Below are 24,445 nucleotides of genomic sequence, written 5' to 3'. Positions count from 1 at the left end.
CCAGGCCACCGCACTAACAGAGACTGAAGCATTCAGTCTCTCCAAACACTCCTCTAAAACACCGCTGTCCTATTTTGACTTTGACCTCCCTGCTCTGTGTGTGTGTCTGTTTCTTCTCCAACACAGACGCAGACGAGTCCTCGACGTTTGTAACCGGCATCGTCTTGTACAGAAACCTGGGCAGCATTCTGACTCTGCAGAGGTACGAGCGTTCTACAACCGCAACTGGAAGATTATAGAGGCTTTGTCGATTTTTGCCCATGTTCCCCTCTGGTCATGAAATAAATCCATTACTGTCAACAGAATATAGAAAGGTGTATTCAGATATGAAAATCAGTGAATGAAAATGAATGTAAGAAAATGTATTTAACAGGTTTTTTTATCTAGGGTATTTGGCCATTAGTGGTACAATAAATGTTCCAAGAAAAATGTAAAAGTAATATTGATTAAAAAAAAACACAACAACATGCATACAATATGCAGTTTGTTTAGTTATCATGGTGAATGACACGATAACTAGCAGACCATGACGGAGACGGAAATATCTCAGTTAGAGAAGCACAGAAATAAACACTCAGGATTCAATTCAATATTTTTGTATAGCCCAAAATCACAAATTTGCCTCAGAGGACTTTACAATCTGTACACATACGACACCCTCTGTCCTGGAACCCTCACATCGGAACAGGAAAAACGGGATGAATGTTAGTAGCTTTAGTGACTTCTACTTCTACTTTGGTTTATGAACAGATACCTGCGAAACATCCCCATCAACCTCAGCAGTTATTCTGCGTACTGCTAATTAAAATGCTGACTGATTAGACTAAGATGGGCATGCTAAACATCATCATGTTAGCATCATTAGCATCATTAGCATGTTCACAGCAGCAGGACAGCATGGCTGCTTGTTCTGGTCTCGCTACCTTTTATTGAAGAAAAGCATAAATCATAAACTCATTTTCACATAGATTCTTCACAATAAAAGTCCCCCGTTATTTTGTTATTTAAAAGCTTTAATTTTGAAGCAGCAAAATCACAAAATGTTGGGTTTTCATCAGGCATTGGCATGTTAAGGCCAGGTCTGAACAGGGCCTTTGTCTTCCAAGAATTTCTCCAGTCAAGGATGATACTTGAAAGTTAACTGAGAGGCAGCATCCTTAAACCATAGAGTATAAAATCACTTCAACTAATGCAAAGGAGCCACTTTGGTGATAATTTAAATGAAAACACATCCAATTAGTTTTAGAGTATTCTAGTCACTCGACTACAGTACTTGACAACAATGATTACCCAATATTGGATTGTGTGCATCGCCTTTATTAACCAGCTACACATTGAAATAGTCTCTGATGCTGTGAAACCATGTTCCTGGTTCGACTGCGGCAGAGTCGGGAGCATTTTACATCAGTGCTGCAGCTAATGAAGTAAAAGTCACTGCTGATGATTAACATACATTTTAACATAGCAGTGTGCGTGTAGCTCTGAGTAATTCTGTGTATGTGTGTGCATACTGAATGCATGCTTCTGTGAGCAGTATCTATGACCGCGGTTGTTTTGGTAAGAAGCTCCTCATTATGATAATGTCTTAAAGCACTTAATGAACTGGCAATATACGGAAACAGGGACTTGAAGCAGACCCTCGCCCCACCAGTCCTCCCACTGATTCTTTGGATTGCTGCTACTTTCCATATTTCTCAGCTCCACTTCACTCTCTTTTCTTTTCCTTTTCATCCTTTTTCTGCATTTGAATCCCCCCCTCAAGAAAAAAAGAGATGAGTTTGAAGCAAGAGACTAGACGACACAAACATTTTAGTTGACTGATTGTGTTTTGGAATGGTGAGAGGGCGATTGTGCGTATAGGATACAGTGAGGATGTGAGGAGCCGGAGAACAGAGCATGGGCTGTTGAACATGTTTTGGCCGACTGGAAGCTTTCGGTGTCAGTACTTCCAGGAGCAATTCACTTTTTCCCCGATTGTCTCCTTCCACATGATTGATAGCACCTAAAAAGCAGAAATTGCAATGCATACTAAACAGGCAGGGAGCATGTAAAAATAGAACCCCCCCCAAAATGTTGAAAGATAAGCTATTGAAAGACAATGTGGACTGCTTCAGATGCTACAGAAATCCATAAACTCTCGAGGGTTTACTCGGCAGGTAGGATTATATGTCTGCTCTGGAGCTGAGCACGGCGATTATGACGAGCTCATCCCAAGCAGATGAGTCAGTAATCTGTTCCATATTTTATTTTTTTATTCAGCAATTGAGGTGATATTGATGCTAATTTATAAGCAGACCAGACACAATGCCATATTTTTTGCGCCCTCAAATCCAGGAACTGTAAATTGCTTGATTTGTCCGTGTCAGTTTGACTTTAGCATGTTAATATACTTATAACTGGTATGTTAACTCACATGTTAAACATTGTACCTGCTAAACATCAGCAAGTTAGCATTATCAACGAGATGCCAATGCTAGCATTTAGCTTAAATAGGCACTATGAGAATGTCCAGATTATCCACTGATGTTTTCTGTGTCTCCCTGTAGAAACAGCACAGTCCTAAACTCCAAGGTGTTGTCAGTGACCATCAAGCCCACCCCTGCTTCCCTCTCTGCACCAGTTGTAGTTGAGTTCTCACACCTGTACAACGTAAGTAACTTTCATCTTGAAGCAATTTCAGTTATTTAGCTATTATTATATTATGATGTATAATTGTCACTCTTTCATGGTGATCATGTGTGATTTTTTTCTGCTCCCCATCCATCAGGGCACCACCAACCAGACCTGCTTATCCTGGGACGAGAGCGACAGGTGAGATCTGACCATGATTACACCCTAACCTGCTTATGTGTGGACCTGCAATGACATGACCCTTTGTAAGCTGTTTAGTTTACAATACAGTTGATTGTATGATCGCCATATTAGGGATATTTTAGCCCCTAGTGCACAATTTCAATCTATCTTTTGTGATTAATTAACCTAATTCAGAATTCTACAGTACTCGAATGCTGCCAGTAACTAATATTTGGTTAAAATGACTAACTGCCATCCATCTGACCAATACTAAGGTCCTAAGCCAGATATTGTAGGAAACAAATATCAGATTTCTCTGATATGCACATTCATCTTCCCCAGAGGATGAACATCAATGAATTTGGTAACCTGATTGTCATCCTTTTAGTTTCACTATTAAATCAAAGGTTTCCACAATATTAAAGTCAGATTAACATTAATTTGCTGTCAACATTTATGCTCCTCAGAAGACAAACCTCTCTGACCTCTGTGGCCCTGTGGCCTATCTAGCCCAGATTTTGAGGACTTACAAACACATTTGATCCCTGACACAAACAAAGACTCCAAGAATAGCAACAAAAGTCAGGATGTATGTTTCCGCCCACATGTGTTCATGTGTATTCTCAATATGCGCATTCAGCAAAAACCTGGGTTGAAAATTCGAAAGAAAGAAAATATGACAGAAAATGTTGGACTATAGTGATGAGTTAAACATCCATTGAGCTTCCTCTCCACTAAAAAGCCCAAAAATTGCAGCAGACAAAACCATCATATCTGTATGGATGGATATTTCTTACATTAATACATGAAACAAACATAAAATCATATTTCCATCATGCTTTGTTACTTTGTTTTTCATCATCTACAGTTTACTGGAGCTCTTTTAACTACGTCACATTATTGCGTCCTCTTCTACAATAGTAGTAATGGTACCTGACTGAAGAATTAGGACCTCCAACTCTATTTCTCTGTACGCCAACACGTCATTTTTACAAACACAATAATCTGCAATTTTCTTTGATGATTTTATGGAAATGTGTGTTGAATTTGGATGGGAGATGTTCCATTCAACGTTTTACATCATGTGATGTAGTGAACATAGAAACTTGTGTAGCTATACCTACGAGAAATAATGCACTGTAAATCGCAGATTTCCCATGAAATCAAATCATGTAATGTAATCCACGTAAAGATGAACCAGATCTCTAAAGCCCACACAGGGCGGGCTGGAGGAGCAGTGGATGGGTCAAACATTAACCGATCGTTGACCGCTGTTCGTTCCCTGTGTGAAATGAGAAGTCAACATTGATTTATTTGTCATGTAACTTGTGTACTTGAGTAACGCCACTTCTGTCGTTATTTGAACCCAAACGAAGATCTTTTCCTCAGTATTTCAGGATCTTTTCCTAAACCTAACCAACCTAACTAGGTTGTTTCCTTTGAAGACAAAAGTTTAATTTCAAAAGACCGTATGCATGCTACGAGTGGAAATGAACACGTATTGCTGGTTTTCGTAGGAAAATGATGAATAACTTTTCATAAGATATCATAGAAAGAAGCCTTTTACTAGATATGTGAAACCTTTAAGAGCAACTAGCTGAGCTTCAGACACACTTTAAACATTTGCTATGTTTGGTTTTCTTTGGATGTCAGGGTTAATAAACAGTATCAGTTCAAATGATCTCTCATTCGGTTAACTTCCCCCACAGACAACCAGTCAAACGGCTTGATTCTAGCAAGCAGAGCTGACGGTGGTCCAGATTCCATTTCTAATTATTCAATTTAGTCTACAAAACATAGTTCCTGGTACACCAAGTGGATGTTTTACAGCCACCATGTTCCCTCTGGAAGTTCCATGGCTGGTCACTGTGTTTTTTTTCTTCTACTTTATATCTTGACAAAGCCAGTGCACTGCTCCCCAGTGAACGGTGCTGAGTGTGTTGGACTGCTCCGCAGCTCTTGTCTGGGAAACAGCTAACCCTGCGCTATCACAGCTACGACACTGATGCAGCATGTGGAAAATTAAAAGTGTCGCTCACAGCTTTCCTCCCCCTCTCAGCCCACGCACACACATCAACATGTACGACAGAGAGCAGTTCGGAGTCTACTGAGGGAAAGAGAGAGTGCGGCGAGCATGACACAAAATAAATATTAAACCGTTTAACTGCTTCTGTGGCCACATTCAAAGCGCTGCTCGTTTGCTCCTTGCTCTTAAAGTGCCTTACTTGTTTAAGACAAGAAAATAGTGTGAGCATGTTAGATTGTGAGCGTTGAGCGAGGGAAATAGCTATGGCGAAGGAAAGAGGCAAACATTTGGCCGCCTTATTGCAATGCAGGTTTGGACATTTGCATTTAGATGGGTGCGCACACTTGTGTTGCAGAGACGAAAAGCAGAACATTCCTGGCTGCAGTCAGAGGATTAAAAGAAGTTTGGTTTGGCACATATAGACCTTGAGCAAGACAAAGAGTGAAGCTCACAGATAGAGGCCATTTGGGGATAAAAAAAAAAGGACAGAGTGAATATTGAGAAATGGAACAGATGTTAATGTGGCAGCCTGCCCTAACAACCAAAACGTATGCGTGCAGCTTCAAAGTGACGGTTGAGACCACATGCACCTTTATTTGATTATACTAATTACATTAGTTATATTTGCTCAAATCTTGAGTTGAGTTTAGCAATCATAGATGTAATGATGATAGATTTAAGTATTATATTATTTTACTTTATATTAATATTAAGGCCCATTCTCAACCACAGTAAAAGTCAGCATGTGCTCTGCAGATTTATACTTTTTTTATTTAAAATAAACAGTTTATACAATTAAATATACTCATATGTTAAACATAAATCTGGTAATGTGATCAAATACCCTTCTGCTGCTGTGAGATTATCTCTTAAATTCCAGTCCTTTCTACTTTGCCTTTTTTTTCAATTGGTGTTAACCTTACATCACTGAAACTCATTTCCTGCAGACAATACTCATTAAAAGCTTCACGGGGCCGTAGCTCAGCGAGGACAGTCCCTCCCTTTTCTGGTCGACTTTTATTTTTAAGTAGCTGCAGGAAGTGTTGACATTCATCCAGAGTAGATTAACACGTATGACAAAAGCAGTATAGGGATTGAGAGCAGCGGATTGGTGAGTATCACTAGATAGTGTTGTTGAAAAATACAGGATACAAAATGAACCATGTGAGCCATTACTCCCTTTTGTAATTTCTTTCTGGCATATTATTGAAATCTTGTCTCATTATTTGAATACTAGCTCGAATCAATTCATGGTATATATTTATTATTATTTTAAAACCGTGTAAAATGAGAATGTTGCCATGAAACGTATGTGTTTTTTGGGTATTTTATTTTATTTTATTTGCACACACATAAAATAATGAAAAAACGTTTGTCAGCTGATAGCGCCGTCCCTACCGACAGCGTCTTCACTAAACCCACCCTCTGGTTACCCCTCGAGTAAACACTGTTAGCTCTGTCAGCACTTTAACCCGAAGTTTGCACTGCTAACTTTGTTAGCACCGTTAGCTGTGAGCCATCGGCAATTAACAAAAACTAAGCTAAAATAATCATTTTTAAAAAAGACGCACACAAAACGGGCAGAAAAAAACAGCGTGTCTTGATAGCTTGTACTTTCAATATCTGTACACCACGATACCTGAGGCAGTACACCACGATACCTGAGGCAGTACACCACGATACCTGAGGCAGTACTGGCCATGTTTGGTTTGACAAAAAGGAAGGTGGAGATGATCAACATGTCTAGTATTATATGAATGAATTTGGGAATTGAATTTGAAGAAGTTTCTTTACAGTGATGATAGAGAAAAAGGCAAGAAATATATCTATACATGAGCAATGACTACAAATCTGATGAATATGTATTTCATATACTGGGAGAATATTCATTCAAAGGAAGAGAGGCCTTGTTATAGTTCTTTTAAAAATTATTTTTGCAGCAAAAGAAGTTTCTGAAGATTGGCAGGGCATGCATTTTCCAAAACAATATTACCATAAATCAAATAAATAAATGGAGAAAAATAAAGTGAATAAACAATAAAGCTTTGGAGTCTGCTGACGATCCTCAGTGACTTCGCAGTTTTGTTACAAATGAAATGAATATTTTTTTTCCCCAATTTAATTTCTCATCAACTAATATTTCTAACAGAAATGTATTTTCCATTTAGTCACACTCTCATGAAGCACGCCTCCTTCCTCAATGTCATTGAGACAACACAGCAGCAGAGACAATGACAGAAACAGAGCAACGGCAAAGAATGTAATCTCCTGGTGTTTGGGTGTGGGGTTGGGGGGGTTGTGGGGGGGAGACATGTTCAATGCAAAATTAAAATCCACAGCAGCTATGATTAATGAGTTAATATTTGGGAGAGAAATTGGTATCTGTGGAGGCGTCCTTGTCATGTTGATAAGAGCTGTGAGGCAGCCAGGGCCTTCACTTGCTCCACACTTCAATCTTCTGAAATCAATAAGAAGAACATCTGCAGTGTCTGTCTCTTTGTCACTCTCACTCTCACTCCCACCGACATTATTACTTCGGTTTATTTACAGGACGTCTTACCTGATGCACTATAAATACATGAATACATACCAATCGTGCATGGTCAGGACCCCTCGGTGTCACTTTCTAACACACTCGTCAGCCGAGCGACTATGAAACACACTGTGGATTCAAACAAAAACACTTGCTTAGGTTTAGGCATAGACTGTATATTATAAGTCACCCATTGGTTTGTGGACTGCCGTGTTGAAGCCGCAAGCTCAGCATTTCGCCATCTTGGATTTTTGCAACCAGTGAACGGAAGAGACCATATTTGGAATGCGGAGGAGTGACGTAGAGACACGGTCAGGCTTTGCCTTCTGTGTTCTGTGTGTGTCTTTGTGTAGCTCCTCCCTCCTCACTCTACCTGTCAGTCACTCCCTCAGCACCAGCCTAACTCCCTTCACCTGCCTCTGATCACTAATGAAGCACTCCCTCATCAGCACAACTCCCCTCACCTGTTCAAGCCACTATTTAAACCCCTGCGTCTCAGTCACTCACGGCCAGATCATTGTCATGTCTACCTGCCCGTTTGGCTCGTCCTGTTCCTGGTTTCCCTGTCTGCCTGCCCGCCCTACCTCGTCCTGCTGGATTTCCCCCCTCGTCTCTTGTCTCGTCTGTGAATTCCCTGTGTTCCTGTAAGTGTCCTGTTGTGATTTAAGTTTTCATTAAATTCCACTTCACTCTGCTTCTGGTCTGGTCTGCGTTTGAGTCCTCCATCATGCCCTGTGACAGTATACGGCTCTGGTTGTGGCCTGTCAATTCAATTCAATTCAATTTATTTTTGTATAGCCCAAAATCACAAATTACAAATTTGCCTCAGAGGGCTTTACAATATGTACACATTTGACATCCTCTTGTCCCGGGACCCTCACATCGGAACAGGAAAAACCTCTTTAACGGGGAGAAAAGAGGAAGAAACCTTAGGGAGAGCAACAGAGGAGGGATCCCTCTCCCAGGATGGACAGAAGTGCAATAGATATCATGTGTAGAACAATCACAGAAAGCCCACCCTAAAGCATACTCTGCTCTAAATGGACCATAAGTTACTAAATGAGCATCATGCTGTTTTGAAGAAGACCTAAAACTAGAGATTTAGAACAAAACACAAAGACAAACACGTTGATGGTTTCACACAGGCGCAGAACATTCATTCTGACTGTCTAAGGCCCTGTCCACATTACTCCGTTTCTCCTTGGATGCAGATTTGTCAAATAGAAACGATCTCCGTCCACACGGGAGTTTCAGCATCATTCTCGAGTTGATCTGCGTCCACACGGCAGCCTTCGAAGGCGGACAGCACGTGACCGTTAACGTACACTGGGCATGCGCGTGACGGTGTAAACAGGAAGTGGATTGCTTGCTTAGTTTTAAAAAAAAGAAATACGACAGAGTAATAAAGTAGTCTTTAATAATGAAAGGTTGTATTTGATACTTAAGATCTTCCTCTAAAATCTCCCTCTATAAACTCAAACAGACACAGTTCGTGGAAAGTTTTAGAAGTTTTATTTTTCAGACGTAGTTACAGCGCTGCGGGTCTCTCTCTCTCTCTCTCTCTCTCCAAATTTACTTTAACAACACTTACACATAAACATTTACTAGATTATGGGTCCATCAATGTGGTCGACACACGTCTCTCACTCGTTTCCTCCGTGTTGTTGATGTCTGTTCTCACTAGTAGCTCTGAACATCATGTCCGACTAGCTAGCTTCTAAGCTAATTTTAACATTACCGCCAATGGAGAAATGCTAACCGCGATTAGCATTTAATACAACACAAATGTTATACTAAACACGCGAATAGAATATATCTACGTACATCTTTTCATGCTAGACATAAAGACATAAAGACATACTTACAGACTAAGGTCTCTCAAGGCTACCAAACGGAAGAAGTAAAACGTTAGTGCAGCGTGTCTTCTCATTAGAATCTAAAAACAACGCGCTGCTCCATAGGGCTGATGCTGGTCACGCCGCTCGCTAATCACTCCAATAACAGCTGCTTCCTCCACAGAAATGCAGACTTTTACTGCACAACAGCTGCTAACTGCTGCTAGCTGTTGTGTTAGCAGCAACATCATGTAGCTGTTGTGCTAGCAGAAACGCTTGCAATTAGTTATCCATGTTGAAATGAATCGCTGGTAGCCCAGTTTGTTTTCTTCCGGGTACGGGTCACGTGATAGTGAGTGTGACGAATCAGGGACGGAGACGTCATGGTTGCCAAGAACCAATCCAGTAGCGAACACGGGTGTGGGCTTAATTTTTTCTAAGCACATCCGTATCCGACCGTCCACACGCAAACGCAACCCCGGAGTTCTCAAACACCTCCAACCTCGGCGGAGTTTTCAGATTCCTCCGTTTAGGGTGCTCCAAAACTCCGGCGTAGTGTGGGCGCTCAGTGTAAACGTAGCAAATACGGAGTAAAAACGGAGTAATGTGGACAGGGCCTAATAATCACGTGGATGGCTTTGCATTGTAGCTAGTTGAAAGCCCAATGCGTCTCATACAGGCGCTAAAGCAGAGGTAGCCAACACGGTGCCCGCGGGCACCCTGTCGCCCGCAGGGACCACGTGAGTCGCCCGCGAGACATGTTCTAAAAATAGCACTAGTCACCATTGGAGCTCCGTCTAAAATTGTAGTTGCTGTTCTTTTTTAATCAAAAACGCTTGCATTAGTGTAGATTTTAAAATGACAATATTTCTTGTCATAAGAGAGTTGGGTACCCGGAGGCGCACGGTGGACAGCCAGGACGAGGCCGCCGCACTAGGTTTTCAGGTTCCGAATCGCGGGCGCTTCCCGTTAGCGCCAGACGCACGCCGCGAGCGCACCCCGTCGTCAGGTCTGTAAATCCTCGGAACAGGCCGCGGGGCAACAACTCAGGGGTGGCGGGGGTAGAGGCGAGGAAACACAATCCGACCGAAAAGGCCCAGACTAGAGGTTTGAACGCCGGCGCCCGAAGACGCTCGCACGCCTCGGAGGGTTGGATCCCCCGCTCGGCTATAGACGAGACTAGTTACTAGTTTCTTCGTGGAGAAAAAGGTACCATTGGAAAAGCTGGTGTCGGTGACAACAGACGGTGCTCCCGCGATGACGGGCCGGCATGCAGGCTTCATTGCGCAATGCAAAGGTGACCCAGACTTCCCAACATGTCTACATTACCACTGGATCATAGCAGACGCTATGTGCAAAAGTAACCGGCTTTAATCATGTGATGATACAAAAATATCAGAGATGTGATACCTCTGACTTTCAAATGTTGAAACAGATTAACAGAAATAAAAGTTGCATGTTTAAATATGTATGCGTAGCTATACCATCATTGTTGTGGAAATCATTCTTAATAATTATTGTGAGTAATAATTAACTGACATGTGATCAAACAGTCTCTTCACATATATTATTATTATTAAAAGGTGATCTGTGCAACTTTGTTATTCAGGAAGTTTGTATCAAATAAGTAGCCCTTCGTACTACTCGGTACCCTTGAAGTAGCTCTCAGTTTAAAAAAGGTTGGTGACCCCTGCGCTAAAGGGTGCTGTGTGTGTCGGTATCAGGCGCCGAGGGAGGTGACAAAGCGTCTGGCTTGACAGGAAATAAGGAAAGAGAGAAACATGTAAATATACTGTGAGTCCCCTTTCAGACACCGCAGACGTTTACAATTGGATTGCAATCAGGTTAGACAGACTATATCCGTATTGGGATCAGATTTTAGCAAAGAAAAATATGTAGAGCCCATACAGCAGCATTGATTTGGGAGGCTCTTCAGGGACCTACATGATGACCTCTATGATCATGCACTGCTCTAGACAACATGGGGCCCAGCTTAATAGGACCATTGTGGGTAAAAAAATATATATTACATTCACGGTTTTGCACTCCACTGTTTGTTTGTTTTTATATTATTTATTGTATCTTTGAGTTTTAATTATCACATATTTATGACTTTAGAATCTCCCAAATTTGTGAGTTTTACAACATTGACTTATTTCTAGGAATATTACCCCCCTCCCCCAGGTACTTAATAATTTTTGTTTTTTTACATACAATGCGCCGTTCCATAGTGGGAATCCAATCACAATGCAGGCACAGTCAAGACAACAGGAAGGCTTATTAGTACCAGTTGTAAAATCACACAATATATGTTTTGGGGCCAGTCTTCCAAAAATTTGCCAGACCCCATTAAAATGTCCTTCATTTCTAATCAGTGTTGAAAGCCCATTGACTCTTTGTCATATCCTATTCTTTGTTGCTTCAAGCAAGACTTCTTCGCTGTGGCTGAAAACATTGTTGGATCACCTGCAGTACTATTCTAGCTGAGGCAGCATACTGATACAGAGATGGTTGTGTACTAAAGGGACATTTTGCAGGACAGCATGCACATGCAATTCCATTAATCCCTCTATCTTGTGGTTGGAGATTAACTTTTGAATATTTTCACGACAGCCGTGGCCAGAGGCATTATGTTTTGAAGTTGAGCATCAGTCTGTATGTCCATTGGTTGGTCCGGGACATTCTTGTGAACTTTATCTCAGGAACACCATTCTTATAATTTTGGGCACAAACATTCACTTGCACTCAAGTTTGAACTGATTAGAATTTGGTGGTCAAAGGTCACTGTGACTTCACGAAACACATTTTTCACAAAAGTCAAGAATTGTTCTGGTAATTATGACACATTTACACAAAGGTCTTAAGAGGATAAAATGATAAAGTAATGACATTTTGTACAGATATGGATGTAAACTGGAACATGAATATACGCAAAGCCCCTAAGAAATTCCATTATGCTACCCTGTTTTACAACTTTGCCTCGACATCCGCACAATGCTCAGTGCTGCTTGTAGACAAGAGCCCTGCATTATAGCATTCTGTCAGCGGTGGAAACAGGCCAGCAACTTTGAAAACTTCTAATCCACATTTGGGTGGTTCTATGTAAAACCGAAAACAAACCAAACTTGTGTGACTCCAAACAGTCACCACCGGGCAGATCAAACCAGAGAGAGAGAGAAGTATTCCTGCATAGGCCAGCCATTGTTTACCAGACTGCAGTCACTAACCAGCCTCCCTTCTGATCATGCAAATCAATCTCGCTGTCTCAGTTAATTTACAGAGTCCGTGCTGATGTTGAGGAACTGCCTCAATTCATCAAAGATGTTGGAGCGGACGACTGTGGACTTGAATTTTCATCAATTGCTGTAATACAATTATAGAGGAGGAGGTGGAGTTCAGTGGGCAGGGGGCATGTTTGTTTACAAGTACTCCTGAATAGTAAGTGGCTGCATTACAAGCAACAGACTGCACACTTCCTTCTGTATTTATATTCAAAGCATGCTTAACCATTCTAACTCGTATGCCAGCCAACTCACCAGCTATTGTGAGAGCACAGGGCAGTGATGAATGCCCTGTCATCTGACTGGCTTCAGCCTATGGACAGTTTCACCCAAGTATCTGGTCACAATCCAGCTAAATCCTCTTGTTAAATAAGAGTTATGCTCACCTAGAGTAGGCCATGACATAACCGTACAGTGTTGTGGAATATTTTGGCTTTCTAAATAATTCAACCTATGACGATCTTGGTTCTCCTCTAGGGTCAGTTTTGGACTCGGGGACGGCGTGCCAGTGTCCGCTGGTTACATGCATAGTCTCGCTATAAACTTCCAACGTAGGTTTATTTAGCGTTCAGGTTTAGGAAACAATACCACTTGGTTAGCATGAGGAATCGATCATGGTTTGTGTAAAACAAGAAATGTTTTTTAAGTAACTGGCGTTAGTTAAGTACGTAACAAAACTATCATATAAGTTGACGTTGACATGGTTTCACACTGAACACGAACAAAGGTCTCCTGGGTGAAAGTCCTGTGTTTCTTTGACCCGTCCATTCTCTCCTCACATCCGCCGCAATACGCCTTTCTCACTCTTTTTACTACAGTAGTAACAGTGACGCGGGTTGGTTTACACCCAAGTGTCGGTATTTGACGAGTTTTGATGAGAACGGGTTGAATAATTCGGTTCTTAAAGAGAAAACTTTCTTTTTTCGCTGTACACACGATCTCAGAGATTCTTTTTGGCGTGTGCTGTTGATAGAAAAAAACGCTTTTATTTTGCTCTGGATTATCTTGTGTGTCTGCTTGGATTTAAAAGTCTAACCGTGACCAAGTGGGTAAGACTCTGTGGTCCATGTTGACTGTGGAAGCAGCTGCCACATCAAGTATAGCCCAAGTTTGTGCCACACACATATTTTTGCTGCTGGTTGCATCATTTGAAAGCTGTTTAGCGCTTTGCAGGTAATGTACAGGGGGTGAGACTGGATTAAAACGAACTGCTGCAATCCACAAAACCTTAAGAATGAGCTTAAATATGCTAAAATGCTCCATAGATCTGAGGGGAACTGCAGAGTTGATGATCATTTTCTGTGGGTTTGTTACTCCACATCACACATACTCAATTGATCTCATTTTATAATAGAACATGTATTGTGCTGTAAATTGTACTTACTTTCTAATTCGGCACTAATAAAAACTTAGATTCTAACAGTAAGTCAATATATTCATTTACATTTTTACAGTAAAGATGATAAGCAGTAGGCTGTATGTTCATATATGTTTTATGTTGAAAAGGTATATTTATAGGGCTACTCAAACATTCTGGTTTTACACTTCAATAAAGTTGGGGGACTTCCAATAGAAAGATAAAAAAAAAACTGAATAGTTCAAATTGAAGCAGCAGAGGCAGAGAAATACTGACTGTAAGTCCCTGGTATATGGGTCAAGTTTAAAAAACTCTGGATCCTACAACTCCCATAATGCAACGTGACATGTCCCTATAGTGCATGGTTTCTGTTATAGATGTGTAGTCTCCCAAACTCAAGCTGAGAAAACCCTGTTGACTTCATCAGTCTTGTTTAGCTGTGTCGTGCTCCCCCGACTGTTCAGCTGATAAGTAAAATCAATGGACTGATTTTATAGAGTGCTGCAGGAACGAGTCCTAAAACCAGGAAATGAGTCAGCATTTTTTGCACTTCCGGTCCCCTCGTCTCAAAGTCAATTTAGTGGAGGGAACCAGTGCGAGGCCAACTTTAGCTTTGGCCACAAAAAAAGTCATCCATGCAGCACTCGAAATGGAACATTTGATTAAATATTAAGACTCATATTCAGGGTGCATACTAACATGGCAATCAATAAAGCTACAGCAATGTTAAAACATTATAAGAATTATAAAATAATCCCTGTACATGATCTTATAAACCAAACATCAAGCTGGGCTCCTCCTCGTGTCTTTTGACATATAAGCTTCCTATTATGTCCTCTGTGCTGGCAGACTGCTTTTCATCCATGTGGCCTGTTCTTGGCAGAGGACATTCTTCCATGCAGGGCTGCTGGACCAGCTCCGTAATTATCCAATTAGACGGTGGGGCAAGACTGTCTGCGGGCCACTGTGAGGCTCACAGAGAGGCCTAATCACGTCAGGCGCACAGAGAAACTGCACTGAGTCCTAATATATTGGATTTCTGTTAGAGGTGATGTGCTAATGTCAGCACTGAGTCACCTCCCGGGGCTAACTCTCTCACACCCACACACCCACACAGAAACGCCACACATACACACGCAACCAAACACAGTCTATGAAGATGTGAGACCAGTGGATGTGTGAAGGCTGTGATATATCCTCGCTTATCACTCTTTTATTTAGTCACTGAGGTTGTTGCTGTTGTTGGTGTGGTGCACAGACAGGTGACAAATGAAAGGAAAACGCCTGTGGGAAATTGTGTTTTGTATTAGACGTCATTTAAACACCAAATGAGGTGAAATATGCCGCTCATATCATCAGTTGAGCCCCACTCACTGGGAGAATCTCTGACTGAGGCTGTTCTGGAGGCTCCTGATGGAACTACACTCCGTCACATTTCGGTCGCGATACCATTGTCCGCTGCTAGCATTAGAGAAGCAGAATGTCCTCAAACAGGCTGGTGTTGTGTGTGCGATCATGGACAAACGTGGGCCTGGAGACTCCTAATGTGGCAGCAACTACCACAGAAGAGGTTTTGGGGTGTTTTGCCACGTGTTTATATGTCTCTGGACAGATTTTGTCACAGCGATAGCACCACAACCGTACAAGAAACTTCTTACAGATGTGTAGTTGAGATCAACATGAAATTTTGGAGATGGACGTGAACTGCCCTAAATAAGAGAAAGTGATGATCACATACTGTACCAGCAAATGCTGTGTAAGCGATGTATCATCCTCTATGATATGACATAATTATATGATATGATAAAATCAAAGCACACTTCCCCCAGAACTTTTTTCATAATAGGACATATTCCTATGAAGCCAAAGTTAGAATGAAATGGAATTCCCTGAGTCAGACCCCAACAACTGTGACATAAATAACCGACCCATTGCTTTATCCGTTATTTGATTCGTCTATATGCCTGAATTGAGTCTGTAGATTCCTTTGAGCTTCTTGCGAAACACCATCATGTCTACTTACACTGGAAGAGCTTGCTGTTTGTCAGTGCCTGACATACTCATTTAGGGTTCAGTGGCCGAATGTACAAGTTTGAGTCAGAAACCTTCGCTGCAGCTCAATCAAGTCAATGTAAATTCAAGTTGATCAAGTGGATGTCGATTTGCGCGAGGAGAATTGAAATCTGTCGCCCGCTTCTGTCATTACAATTCACAACACTTGGCTGCTTTTTCATCAATTTTGACTTATTTGCTTAATTTCTCTGTGCACTGAAGCAGAGCAGTGTGAGGCCAGTCTGTGGCAGGGGTCCAGTCAAATGGAGCTTTTCTGCCAAATTGCGAGAGGTGTCAAATTACCAAACCCTGCAGCAACAGTGTGTCAAACCGCTTTGATTCACCAACAAAACATCTGAAAAAACTCTTCACACCACTGACCAACATTTTTGCTTTATTGGGTGCTGAAAGAAAACTCTGTGTCCCTTTTCCATTTAACCCGCTCTACAATATAAGAACTGTGATAGAAAATTGTGTCACTTTAATGTGTAATATTGTTTACTAGAAATAATAATTTGTAATTTGGAAGCTACAGAAGCTCAGTCCACCAGGAGAACAGAAAGAAAAATAGATATTTGGAATGAAAGCAACAAAAATATACTGTTGGCTCAGAATGATGACATCATCAGTCATTGATGAAGTCAAAATCCGGTCAGAATTTGACACTTATTCCTCACCATCCCTAACGTTCCATCATCGCTTTTATTTGTTGTTGGTGTTAAGTAGCCTCCAGTCCAAAACTACATTGTCAATTACATTTCAACTTGGGAAACATATTTTTTTTGACAAAACATAAATGCGTTTCTTATCTTTAAGCGTAAGGAGGATGGATGGGTCAAACAAACACAGGACTTTCAGCCAGGAAACGTTGAACCATTTCCAGCGACCTGAAGTTTTTAAAACACATTTCCTTCGTTAAATGCATCAAAACATTGTGAGCAAATCAGGAATTGAAATTGATCTTTAATAGACCTTTGTGTTGACTTGTAGCATGCGTCCATTCCATTTGAGTGTCTCAGTAAGACATGCCAGTGAACCAGCAAGCATAATACTGTAGGCCTATATTCTGAAACTGGTAATTATTAATTACACCTGTGTTTTTGTTTTATGATATGATCAGATATGGTCAGTTGCCAGCAGGTGTAATTGTTTTTTTCCATGGCAGCACAGCTGTAATGGGGAACATTTGTAAGTTTTCAGGCTTGGTCTTTGTTAACTGCTCTACCTGACAATATAACAGTGATAACCATTGCAGGGACCCTGTTTGTAGCACCCACTCCCAGTGAGCCTACATCATACACTGTAGTGTGCCACTCATTTTTTTTAATAGTTTACAAATAGTGTTATTATTATTATTATTTGATATATATAAATATATATATGGGTATAAAAGTAAAATGTATTCATAAATATATATAGTAGTAATTATTTTTAGTAGCCTATAGCCAATTTACTAATACTTATCACTACTACTATTTAATAATACCACTAATAATAATAATAAGAACAATAATAATACTAATACTAATATGATAATACATATTTGGGGCTGGTGGCAGTGTGTTGGGAGCTCTAATGTATCCGGGCAGAGAGCTGCAGCACGCCGCCTCGCAGCCTCCTCATCACCGCCTTCACTTCGCTCTCTGCGCCTTCACCCGCGACCGGCGGAGATGTAAAGTGGATTAAATAGCCGCAAATGCAACGCGGTGGGATTTAAACCGCTCTCTTTTATTCTTTTATTCCGGGACTGTCTCTTTATTCACCGCATCGCTTCTCTCCCCGTGTGCGTGTACGTGTTGTGTGTGTCCGTCCGTGTGTGTGTGTGTGTGCTTGTGCGTGTGTTTTTTTTCTCCCGTGCAGCTCCTCTCTGCTGGGATCCTGGTCTGCCAGGGGCTGCAAAGCCGTGCTAGTCGACTCATTCAGAACCAAATGCGTGTGTGACAGACTGTCCACCTTCGCCATTTTAGCACGGCTAAATCCAGAAATGGTAAGTCCGACAACCTCCCTTCACTTCGTAGGCGTTAAAAGGTATCGGAGACGTGTGTTTTTTTCTTTTTTGGGGTGGGTTTATACGTGAATGCATCAGCTGTTTTTTGGGGGGGATTTTTTTGCTCCAAAGGGCGTCATTGTCATTACATATCAACAGATCCTCCCTCTCTCCCCCCCCCCCCCCTTACCTTTCTCTGTCTCGACATGCCAAAGCCATGCTGCAAGGTTATTAGGTTATTCTAGCCTCGCCATGGGTGAGGATTTTCTTTTCTATTGTGTGTGTGTGGTGGCGGTGGGGGGTGTGTGTGTGTGTGTGTGGGGGGGGGGGCTCTTTATTCATGTTGCACCTAGAAGGAGATAAACTGCTTGTGTTCCAAGAAGAAATGCACACAGGAGGGGCAGCGCTGTGCTATCCTGTGCATTAAGATGGTGGTCATCACTGTCAGATGCACTGACATGGCGAGTGGGATTTAACATCATGTTATAGCTGGTGCTGATCATACCTGCATGCAGCCCCCCCCCCCCCCCCTCACCTCCACTCTTCCTATTCCATCTGAAACACCAGCAATTGTTGTTCACATATTAGCATATTTTAACATATTACACTGTCAACGGCGTCTCCATGGTTTCCATGCACCCATGGAGAAGGTGCTGCATGACAATCCGTGTGTGTGTGTGTGTGTGTGTGAGAGAATGGCACATGTCTGTTAAAAAACACAGCAGTGTCCCAGTGACTCAAACCTGCCCCAGTTTCTTTGGGGAAAGGGCAGTGTCTTTGTGGGAATTTTCATTCAGCGTGATTAGTTATTATTAGACTGGAAATTGCCTCGGAAGCAGTTTGTTCGCCAGTTGCCCTGGTAACAGCATTGGCACCGAGGCTTTCTTAAAGACACAGGGGGCAGCGCGCTTGCTCGGCCAGAATGAGACAGCTCTGGTTTACCACCTCAAGCCCGAGCATGTTTCATTGTTTGTTGTTCGAGATGGTTGCGGGTTTTGATTGAAGCGTGCGACCAAGAGGGAGGGATGAGAGGGAAGGTGTTGTATTCTTTGCTTGTGGAGGCTGCACTGGTGCGTTCCATTTGTGCTTTGTGCTCTCGGTGCTGAAATGATCGGTTCATCGATGAATTGGTCGACTGAGGAGTCAGTGGCAATTTAAAGGAATAGTTGAGCATTTTGGAAAGTACTGATTAACCTAGCATAGCAGGGGGGGGGGGGGTAGAGTTGTTTGTTTAATGTGCACACAAACGGAAATGTAAACATGTCGATTTGTGGTTTTGGATGAAGTCACATGCTGGAACTAGTTCTTGACAAAACACAGTTTATCCATCTGTCTTTCTGTGCAACATCTCCAGCTATGGCGCGGTTGATTGTGAAAGCCGAGCATAGCATTTTACTACTGGTCCTGATGATACCACACATGGCAACGTCACCGTGACAAGACGACTCTGAAGCTGCACACTGTGCCCGGCTGTTGTTGGCCAAGAAATTGTTCCAGATAGCAGCATCCCCTGAAACCACCAATGTGTAGGCTCTTTAGCTGTTTCTCCCTGCCTCCAGTCTTTATGCTAAGCTAGGCTAACCACGTTTTGTCTCTGGCTTCAGCTTCATGCATACTCTACAGTCATGAGATCAGTATGGTCTTGTCATTAGGCTTTCTTTGAATTGTTACAGCTGGTTAGTTGCTTGTTATCAATGTACAGCGCTACATCGATGATGTGGTGTTTTAATGTTGGGCAGTCATAGTTACTGTAAACAGTGATTTTCAGACACTGCTGCATGTCGAATGTAGGATGTTTGATGTCCTTTTTACATCTTGTGCGCTTAAAGCTACTATGAGGAACTTTCGTTTTGTTTTGATTTTGGCGGTCCACCTGGTTCCCTTCAGTAAACCACTCATTTTACTGCAGCAGGGTCTGGCAGTCTGCCCCCTTCAGTCATGCTTCTGGTTCTTTCATGCCTCCCTTCCCTCCAGCAGGCCCAGCAATACGGCCTGGGTCTCCAGCAGCTAGGTGTAGTTGTTGACTCCCACCAGAGACCAGCGGAGCAGCCAGGCCGGAGGAGGAGTCACTGCTGCTCCCGGACGCAGAGCTCACCACATCCTGCCGGAGCTCCAGCTGCAGGTCCAGGGCGGCAGAGATGCCGGACCTGGGTCTGTCCACTGCGAGCTGGTCGCCGCCGGAAGCCCTGCTGGAGTCTGAGCTGAAGACCTTTATAGTGAATCTGCATGATTGTTGTGTTTAAGTTCAAAGTTCCTCATAGTAACTTTAACTATTAGTAAGATTATTTTGAAATGAATCAATAAATCATTGAATAATGAAGACAGACTTTGGTCACAGTCCCAATGCCCTTCTCCATCCCATGGCTGATGTGCAGTTCAGTTATCCGAGCAGTGCCTTAGTTGAGGCTGAGTTGGAGGCAGGAGGTCACACCTTGGCAAGCTGCAAGCTGACACACTGGACAGCTTCAGCAGCGTCACTGACAGCAGCATGAGCGCCAAGCAAATGGAGTGAAGCATATGCGCCTAATGCAAAGACAATAGAACAACATGCAGCCCCTGATAAACATGTAGTACCAATAAGTTTCATTTTATAATTTAATTCTGGTTGATATTTTAGATTATACTGACATTTCACTGACCAAATCATGAATGAATTATTCAAGAATGTAAGGCTAATAATGAATTAGCTAAACACTAATTTATTAGGAAAAGGGCCGATGCCAATTTTACGGTATAGAGATGAGACGTAATAATGCTGGACCTGATCATGTCATTAGAGCTTGTGCTTATTCCCAAATAAATAGGCCTTGGCTGCTATTGAGGATTATTTAAATGTTCCATTAATCTGTCTATTATATTCTTCTCAAATGTTTGGTCTTTAAAAAGCCATTCATATCAATGATAATTATTTTTTAACCTTTCAGTATTACTTGGTCTAAAAATGTGAGAAAATACTCACCAATGCCCAATACAATTTCTAATAGCCCAGGGTGACTTCAAAGTATATATAAGTAGTTAATTATGACATTAAAAAAGCTGGGCACAGTCAATGTTTGACACAAAATTACTTTGATTATAAGTCAATAAAGTAAAATAGGTAAAATTGTTGGTAACACATTTTCTGTTCATCAGATAATGGGTTAACATGCTAACTATTTTAGCTCTAGTCAAACAAAATGGCCCCAAATGGATGAGTTGCCATCGACTTTTCAACTGACATTCATGGTCCTAGGAGGATGTGCGTGGTGTTCCCTGGCTTTTCATTTAGGGCCACCAGCACATCAATGTCGTCACCTTTCTAAAAATATTTAAATACCTACTAAATGGATTGGCATCATATTTTTGAAGCTGACTGACATTAACGATGTTTGTGGTTTTAAATGAAAACAATTGCATGGATTGCCATGATGGTTGGCTCTTGGGTTATAAATGCAAAATTACTTTTGCGGCGTGGCTACATTATGATGGACAGGTAGGTAACATGGCATTGTCTGTGTATTTTCATTTACAATTTAAACCCTTTTACCGTGTGTTTTTAGTTTATGAAAGTTCATTGTAACCATTTTGGTCACCTAAAAATGCCTTAGCTCCACCCTTTTGTGTCCAAAAAACCAAGATGGCGACAGCCAACATGCTGAATTCTAGGCTTCAAGCCACAACGGTCCACAAACCAATGGGTGACGTGGTCACCCATTGGTTTGGTCACCGTGACTAAGTCCAATTCTTATGTGCAGTCTATGTGTTGAATATCATAAACATTATGCAAGCAGCATTAGCATTGTCGTTTTGAGCATGTTGCCATACTAGCGTTAGCATTTAGCTTAAAGCACTGCTGTGCAGCTTCATAGAGCCACTTGCATGGCTGCAGACTCTTAGTCTTGTTCCGATCCAGATACATCAGTGAAATATGAATACGAGCTAATAGTTATCAGTGGATAATGGGGCGTCCACAGTTTGCTGTCTTCCCTGCAGCCTGCCTCCACCTGTGCAGACGACAGCCTGTTCCCAGCTCAGTTGCAGCCTGGAGGCTTAACAATGCCCCCGAGGAGAAGGCGACTCTTCTCCTTCCTCGTTGTGCTGTCCCCTTTTCCCCATGTCCCGTTATTTTGCGAGACAGCCTCGGATACCATGCTAATTATTCCAACTGCAACACATAGTAGCTTCTAAATGGCCCAGTCGCTCTGTCTGCAGCCCAGCCTCCTACAGCCCCAGCATGATAAACACCCCAACCTCTTTTTCTCCTCACCGCCCCCCCACCCCCTCGCTCCTCTCTCCCTTCTAGCCCTCTCCTCTAATCTCTACCTACTCAGTCATTTCACCACACCATTTTTCACCCTCAGTGGCTGCATTATATTTTAGCTCTCTCCCTCTGCTTAGTACTTCATTTACTCTCTCGCTGCCACCCTTCGTGTCCATCTTGCTCATTCCAACTATGCTGCAGGCTTGTAGAGGGGAAAACGGAGGGGGGTAAAATGCACTGCAGTCAAAGGCAAAAGCTCCAAAAACCTGAGCCCAGTTTACTGCCACTGCTAGATCTGTGGGTGTGTGTTGCGGGGGAAGAGGATGAATGAACGTGCTTGTGCTTGTATCATTTTGGATGTTGTAAGCCTTTTTCTTCAGTTTGAATGTGCTGTCAGGATAGATGCAGTGACAAGCCTCCTGGGCTAATTAGCCCACATTCTAAGAGCAACAAGTAAGTAAACAGGCATGCCTGAGGTTTGCAGGGCGACTGGCCAATGGAGTGTCATCATCATGCTCGGATACCAGGATGTATTCATCTTTGGAGGGTACTCGTAAATATACAATATGGATTCATTTCAAAGCCGAAGCAGATGTTTTATAGAAGAGAAGTATTGGTTGTGGCCTGAATGCTGTATTCAGCGATTTTAGGCCAAGTTTAACATTGTGTGAAATACGCTCATATGCTTTCTTGCTGAGAGTTAGACGAGAAGACTGATACCCCTCTTATGTCTTTGCAGTAAATATGTAGCTGGAACCAGCAGCCGGTTAATGTAGCTTAGCATAAGAACACAGAACACAGGGAAACAGAATCCAGCTAACAGCACCTCTAAAGCTCAATGGTTATAATGCCTCCTTTGTTCACTATGGATCCCGATATGTGGGTTAGCTTGTTGAATAGATACACATATTCACAACTAGAAAATATCTTAATTATTTAAAGTCTATTAGGCCGATGGTTTATCCTGTGAAGGAAAAAAGTTGTACACTTAAAAAAAAAAACCATCACAGTCCTTTAGTGATGCCTGCAAATTGCTCATCTTGTTCTCTGAAACCCAAAGATATTCAGTTAACAATGACATTTAATAGTATTGCAGCACTATTCATACTGTGTGCATATTTGGCATTCATGCTCAAAAAATTACAATCAAACAATTATCAATATAGTTGTCAGAGGCTGCACGGTGGTGACCCTTTTACTGTCACCTCACAGCAAGAGGGCCCGGGGTTCGATTCCCGAGCTGGAACGCCCTTCTGTGTGGAGTTTGCATTTTCCCCACGTGACAGAGTGGGTTCTCTCTGGGTTCTTCCCACTGTCCAAAGACATGCAACTTAGGTTAATTGATGACTCTAAATTGCCCGTAGGTGTGAATGTGAGTGTGAATGGTTGCCTGTCTTTACTGCCCTGCGATAGTCTGGTGACCTGTCCAGGGTGAACCCTGCCTTCGCCTAATGTCAGCTGGGATCGGCTCCAGTCCCCCCGTGGCTAATATACAGTTGTGTGAAAAAGTGTTTGCCCCCTTCCTGATTTCTTATTTTTTTGCATGTTTGTCACACTTAAATGTTTCAGATCATCAAACAAATTTAAATATTAGACAAAGATAACACAAGTAAACACAAAATGCAGTTTTTAAATGAAGGTTTTTATTATTAAGGGTGAAAAAAAATCCAAACCTACATGGCCCTGTGTGAAAAAGTGATTGCCCCCTAAACCTAATAACTGGTTGGGCCACCCTTAGCAGCAACAACTGCAATCAAGCGTTTGCGATAACTGGCAATGAGTCTTTACAGCGCTGTAGAGGAATTTTGGCCCACTCATCTTTGCAGAATTGTTGTAATTCAGCCACATTGGAGGGTTTTCGAGCATGAACCGCCTTTTTAAGGTCATGCCACAGCATCTCAATCGGATTCAGGTCGGGACTTTGACTAGGCCACTCCAAAGTCTTCATTTTGTTTTTCTTAAGCCATTCAGAGGTGGACTTGCTGGTGTGTTTTGGATCATTGTCCTGCTGCAGAACCCAAGTGCGCTTCAGCTTGAGGTCACGAACAGATGGCCGGACATTCTCCTCCAGGATTTTTTGGTAGACAGCAGAATTCATGGTTCCATTTACCACAGCAAGTCTTCCAGGTCCTGAAGCAGCAAAACAGCCCCAGACGATCACACTACCACCACCATATTTTACTGTTGGTATGATGTTCCTTTTCTGAAATGCCGTGTTACTTTTACGCCAGATGTAATGGGACATACACCTTCTAAAAAGTTCAACTTTTGTCTCGTCAGTCCACAGAGTATTTTCCCAAAAGTCTTGGGGATCATCAAGATGTTTTCTGGCAAAACTGAG

General features: G+C 42.1%; 1 protein-coding gene across 1 annotated transcript in view; it reads left to right on the top strand.

Moving 5' to 3' along the window:
- The window catches only part of adgrb1a (adhesion G protein-coupled receptor B1a), a 116,507-nt gene that overhangs the window by 59,787 nt on the left and 32,275 nt on the right, over positions 1–24,445 (top strand). The window contains exons 14-17 of the mRNA XM_076105404.1: positions 127–202; positions 2,547–2,649; positions 2,768–2,811; positions 17,738–17,864. Of these exons, the coding sequence (XP_075961519.1) occupies positions 127–202; positions 2,547–2,649; positions 2,768–2,811; positions 17,738–17,864 (350 nt within the window). The remainder of the gene's footprint in view (positions 1–126; positions 203–2,546; positions 2,650–2,767; positions 2,812–17,737; positions 17,865–24,445) is intronic.

The sequence above is a fragment of the Anarhichas minor genome, unplaced genomic scaffold (genome assembly GCF_050575085.1).
Source record: "Anarhichas minor isolate MPS153535 unplaced genomic scaffold, ASM5057508v1 ptg000032l, whole genome shotgun sequence".
Classification (NCBI taxonomy): Eukaryota; Metazoa; Chordata; class Actinopteri; order Perciformes; family Anarhichadidae; genus Anarhichas; species Anarhichas minor.
The sequence above is the reverse complement of the archived record's forward strand: the minus strand, read 5'-3'. Positions and strand labels throughout refer to the sequence as shown.